Here is a 5601-nt window from a genome sequence, read left to right on the forward strand (position 1 = left end):
TATTGGATCTAAACACTCCTATTCACTTTTTTTTTTCTAAAAGTGAGTTTTCAGAAATCAAGAGTAGAAACAAGTTTTCAAGGAATCGGAGTAAATTCAAACAGGGTAGATCCTTAAAAAAACTAAAATCACTCTTTCCTCTCTTAGAGGGTGTTTGGTTAGAGGGACTAAAAATTAGTCTCTAGTTTCTAGTCTCATTTAGTCCCTTTTTTGCCAAACACTAGAACTAAAATATAGACTAAAATGATTTAGTCTTTAGTCCTTCACATAGGTGCTAAAAGAGACTAAAAGCCCACATGAGTGTATTCCAAGGACATTTGAGTCTTTGGATAGTGTATTTAATGACTTTAGAATCTATTTAGTCTCTAGAATCAAACAAGTAGGGACTAAAGTTTAGTCTAGAACTAAAGTTTGGTCCTATAACTAATTGAAACCAAACGTGGCCTTACCACACGCCCCTCGCACCAGGCTTTCTCTCTCTTAGACTGGCCGCAACGGACGCGGCGCGACGCCCCCTCCCCTTGCCCTGTAGCTCGCATGGCGGCTACAGGGCGCCTCCCAACGCCGCAGCGGTGGACGCTAGCCAGCGCTCTACGAAGAGGTAACGTTCTCTCTCCCCCTTGTTCTGGCGTTGTCTCTCTTCCCCTCTAAACACTGTTCACGTGGGCCCGCTTCCAATTGTTAGTAGATAAAAAATTTATAGTAGATGAAAAGTATGTATAAAAAATGATATTTTATAGTGTAGTGGGATATAGGGGGAGTATTTAGAGGGAACCGCTGCGGGAGATGAAAAAATAGGGGTGGAATGTTGATGATGTGACCCAAAAAAGTGATATAGGGGGAAAAATTTAGGGGAAACGGTTGCGGATAGCCTTACCTAAGCCACCCTTTAAATGGCAACACCAACACCCGTCCCGACCTCTTCTCTCCTAATTATTCCCGGGCTTCCTCCTGTGTACACCGCTCCCGCCCCGCCTACCATTTAACCCCCGCTTCCCCTGGCCTCTGCCGCCCCGCCGCACAGAATCGCTTGGTGCACCCGGCGACTCGGCGAGGGCCTCCCTGAAACCCTAGCTTGCCCAGCCCCGCCGGGCCATGGGCAAATACATGCGCAAGGTAAAGGTTTCCAGCGAGGTTGCCATCATGGATGTCGCCGCTGCTCCGCTCGGGGTCCGCACCCGCGCGCGCGCCCTCGCGCTGCAGCGCCTTGAGAAGCAGCAGGTGCAGCAGGAGGAGGGCTGCGGCGGTGAGTACCTGGAGCTAAGGAGCCGGAGGCTCGAGAAGCTGCCGCCGCAGGTGGCGTCCGTGAGGAGGTGCGGCGGGAGGAAGGTGGCGGCCACGGCCCCCGCCGCTATGGAGGAGGCGGAAGCATCGTACGGGGAGAACATGCTCGAGTCGGAGGCCATGGGGAGGTGAGTTCTTGGATTGAAATTTCTGTTGCGTTCTTGGGTTGCTTGCACGGGTTTTGGGTTTAGTGGATTCCGATTGTGTGGTACCAAGATTTTTTTTTTGGGACAGAAAGTTGGAATTTTAGCGCTATGCGTTTCTATTTGAATGCTTTCGTTTTTTTCCTTTTTCGCGCAGTGTGTTCGACTTCAAATTGGGAGTCATGCGAATCCCCCCAGCACGCTTGTACAGCTCCTATGCTTTCTTGCGGATTTTTCTACGCCAGGAACCCCTTTGCTAATTCTTGCCGTGCTCTCCTTGCGCTTAATTTTTTCGGCGGTGTATCTTCCATTCTCTTTTGAAATCAAAAGTCACCCCATATTTTAATGCCAAAACCATTGTCGCTGCCGTGTGTCCGAGAAATTAGTCTCTAATTCTTGCAATAATCGGTTGACGCCGTCCAAACTCCAACATCACCCCATAAAAGCCCCAATCCCACCTCTGGCTTGGCTTTGATTCTCTGAAGCACCGAATAAGTTGTGCTCAATCTTGTACCAGAGCGGCAGAGCCCAATTAATCCGCTAGCTTAGTGGAGTCTCTTGCAGTGGCCAGCCATGGCGTCCTCCTTTTTCCATAGTGGAACGGAAAAGTGGCCTCCTTTCCCCTTGTTCTTTCCCCTTCCCCATGGACGCACACGCCCTTGTTTCTTTTGCTTGCGAGGAGACGAGTAGCCGGGGACCCCTCAAATCTTTTACCAATCAATCAAAAGCCCTTACTTTTCGCAAGAAATTTCTCTGTTCCACCCTCGAAAAAGCGCCCTCTGCTCTCACCCTCCCTCACAGCCTCATTTCTCGCTTGGGTCTCTCACCACTGGCCTGTCACCTCTTTGGGAGGAAATGGCATGTCCTGGCAAGGTCTCTTCCTGGGCCATGGCCCGAAATTGGCATCGCCATTAAATGTTTGAGGTGAAAGGGTGGTCGGAGTCCTCCCCGTCTTAGCATACTAGAGTTTTTTTTAATATCCTTGCTGAAGCTAGGGCATGGAAGAACATTTCAAGATTAGGAAACTGCGGCATAGCTTTGCTCAGTATCACGAGCTTGTTTGCAATTTTTGTAGGTCCTACTTATCTTTCACAAGTGGTCCTCTTCCATGCTTAAACAGGTCAGAGTCCATGTTTAGCCCTGCTACGATTAGCCCCATCTATCTGTAGACTGAACGCTGGCTACACCCCCCCCCCCTCTCTCTCTCTCTCTCCATTGTGGGTGCACTTGCTCGCATGGAGAGAGATGAACGAAAGCGGTTGCTGTGCCATTTCTTTTGTCGTTTTTGGTTCACCATCGGGGCCAAGCCGTGGCGTGCTGTTTGCGGCTCTAGCCATGGCCTTGATGCTAGCACCGCCTAAAGGAGGGACCATAATACGGAACAGTTGTAAAGCTGAGTCTCTAATCCCTTTGGGCCCTTCATGTATGGCAGCCTAACAGTAACTGGAGGGTGGAAGCGTGCACTGCTATGATCTGAACAGTGCGTGTGTTTGTGTAAATCATGCTGCATCAGTGGCCACCTACGAGCATAGCGAAGCCAGGTGCATGTTTTGCTAGGGCCACTGTTTGGTGCCCGGCCTGCCTCATGCAGCTTCGGTTCGGTTCTGGGGATTCGCCTGCCTTTGGTGTCGTCTCAGGCGAGAATGAAGGCTGGGCGAGTGAGCCTTACCTACTCATGGTCATGGGACTGCGAGTTGGAGTTCTATAGTCCTAACCATTTTGTTGTTTCCTCTGGCTGGATGCTTGGTTGTCCGCTAGCCTTTTTATGGCACCTGAAGCTAGACATCGAGAGGAATGGTAGATTCGTAGGACCACAAACGATGATGTTGTGCATACTTACTAATGGTTATGCATTACGTTTTCTGACATTTCTTTTGTTTGCTTGTTGAGTATTCGTCCGGTGTAACATTGGAATTAGAGAAATTGACCTCGCTTTGTTTGGAATTGGCTTCAGGTTTTTCATGTATGTATACTGACCTTGTTGCTTGCAGGAATACCAGGGAGACGACGCCCTGCAGCTTGATTAACTCTGAGATGATCAGCACTCCCGGATCCACAACAAGATCCAGCCACTCTTCCCACCGCAGGGTGAAAGCTCCTCCTGTGCACGCCATCCCAAGTTCAACGGAGATGAACGAGTACTTCGCTGCTGAACAGCGACGCCAACAACAGGCTTTCATTGACAAGTACGATTTGCATAATCTGTTTTGTCGATTCTTGATTCATTATAAATTATTTTGCTGATGCATTCGGCTTCTCTTAACGATGCCTTGCACTAACCACAAACATGTATGATGCATGGCTTAATCTTCAGGTACAACTTTGATCCTGTAAATGACTGCCCTCTCCCAGGCAGGTTTGAATGGGTGAAGCTAGACTGATAGATTCAGAGGACATGAGAGCAGCAGCATGGAACTCACCTCCGCTCCCTCCACCGCCGCAGCGTCGTGGCAGAGGCGCATACCGTCGTGTTAGCTTTGTTTCTGTTGTAAAAACTTAGCGTTAGCTTGTAGCCTTAATTGTCGCGTGTCACAGTACAGAACTGATGCTGAGTTACAGCACCCTGATATGATCTGGTCCCTCAACTCCAATGTAACCCTTAACAGCTCATTCTGTAAGGAACCTATCATCCTGTTACCAGTTGCCGAATTAATGAAGTAGAGCTAGATAATGATGTTCTGTCACAGTTATTAATACTTATACTCTGTGATGTTGCACCTGAAGCTGATGTAATTTTTGTGTGTGATTCATGCACTCCTCTTGGTACCTGCAAAGCTGGCTGCCATGGTTTGACCTTTGGAGCCTTGTGCTGTGCCCTTCCTGCAGTGGCATCTTCTCTCTCAGGGCTCAGGATGCTGCTGCATGTGTCATTATTGCTGGATGCTGGCCACGCTGTGCATTTGCTATGCTGAATTGCTCCTGGATTCTCAGTTGCTGCAATGGCCATGAGAGTTTGGGTTGTATCCTGCTTGGAGTCCTACATCTGGTGATTGGTGCATGCTCGCAAACTTTTGTGCTTGTGGGCTCATCTCCACTTGTTTAGTGGGTGATCTTTTCACTGTGTGTGCAAGCTGACAGTGCCTTTGGCTGCTGTGATGACCGATTATTCGGGCGTGTCGCACTGCCTGGCACATCCTCTTGGCTTCTTGTTTTCTTACCAGTGCTGGACTGGTGGTGACTGGTCATGGTAACTGATAAAGAACGCCCTTTCCACAGTATATTCATTCTTGTGGTGCCTACCCCTGGTCCAGGGGGGAGGGCCTTTCCTTCTTTTCACTTGCCTTCGTGAAGTCTGTCCTGCGCTGCTGCTGGAGTGCAAACCAGCAGGTGCTTCCCTGCTTGCTTCTTTGCAAATCCAAATAAGCTGCCCTGGTATTTACTTCTGAAATCTGAAGCTACTGCTCAGCTAGCACTGTACTGGTTTAACAGAATTAGGCACAGATCTGATTCCTTTGTTCTTGACAAGACCATGCCCATGCATTTCGTACTATTAAACAAGTGAGCCCATCATGGTACCTCCCTGACAAAAGTACAAATTCTGATGAGTACAATCCATGTCATGTCATTATCTTATCTGAAACAGTTTCGTTTTGAAATGTTGTAGTACCAAATAATCCCTCGCTCTCAAGAAAAAAAACAATTCAACCGATTTAAACTTTAACCAAATTTATATAAAATGTTAATATTATTTATTATGAATCAAATTTGAACTAGTTCCACTGGCGCGGTTCTATAATTACACCTTTTTTTAGACATATATGATACTGTTCGCTCTATTAATGACAAAACCCTGCAGCTCCTGCGAAGCTAAGAACTATTATGAATATAGGCTGTAAACGGATAATTATTTATATTCAAGACTGAATCACCTCATGACCGAGTGTGCTCAATGTTGACGGAGCAAACATACACGCAAAGACATATGGAAAGGACATCACGTCCAAAAACAAGAATGGCACCCCATCAAAACAATCTTGTAGGCAGACGAAGGAGTAAGTTTGTAGGCTTCTCACACAAGCACGAGAGTCAAGAGCTCCGTCTCCTAACACACGAAAGACAGTAATAAAGATATCGACACCATACTAGATGCACGTGATTTCTAATTCTATCCTAACGTACAAATTCATTTGAGGTCATCTAAACCACTACACTGATGTTTGAGACAAACAGAAAA

The 5601-nt window shown here is 47.5% G+C and overlaps 1 protein-coding gene across 3 annotated transcripts; it reads left to right on the forward strand.

The window, feature by feature from the left end:
- The first annotated feature begins 948 nt into the window (after positions 1 to 948).
- LOC100382215 (Cyclin-dependent kinase inhibitor 5) lies at positions 949 to 4150 on the forward strand. Of its 3 annotated transcripts, none has more exons than NM_001174972.1 (3): positions 949 to 1412; positions 3419 to 3613; positions 3742 to 4112. In NM_001174972.1, exons 1-3 carry the CDS (start codon positions 1096 to 1098, stop codon positions 3806 to 3808), a joined length of 579 nt encoding a protein of 192 aa, NP_001168443.1. In that variant the 5' UTR covers positions 949 to 1095; the 3' UTR covers positions 3809 to 4112. The 3 variants fall into 3 exon arrangements, with proteins under 3 accessions (NP_001168443.1, XP_008643993.1, XP_008643994.1); XM_008645771.3 differs by lacking the exon at positions 949 to 1412 and adding an exon at positions 1444 to 2351 and having other exon boundaries at positions 3742 to 4150; XM_008645772.4 differs by lacking the exon at positions 949 to 1412 and adding an exon at positions 1448 to 2300 and having other exon boundaries at positions 3742 to 4150.
- Positions 4151 to 5601: the final 1451 nt, after the last annotated feature.

Source organism: Zea mays, chromosome 5 (assembly GCF_902167145.1).
Source record: "Zea mays cultivar B73 chromosome 5, Zm-B73-REFERENCE-NAM-5.0, whole genome shotgun sequence".
In the NCBI taxonomy this organism is placed as follows: domain Eukaryota; kingdom Viridiplantae; phylum Streptophyta; class Magnoliopsida; order Poales; family Poaceae; genus Zea; species Zea mays.

Bases quoted from the DNA above. Each gene is read 5' to 3' on its own strand.
- LOC100382215 (NM_001174972.1), top strand. From the start codon at position 1,096: ATGGGCAAATACATGCGCAAGGTAAAGGTTTCCAGCGAGGTTGCCATC. The intron at 1,413-3,418 runs GTGAGTTCTTGG...TGTTGCTTGCAG, and splicing joins GAGTCGGAGGCCATGGGGAG to GAATACCAGGGAGACGACGC. The intron at 3,614-3,741 runs GTACGATTTGCA...CTTAATCTTCAG, and splicing joins CAACAGGCTTTCATTGACAA to GTACAACTTTGATCCTGTAA.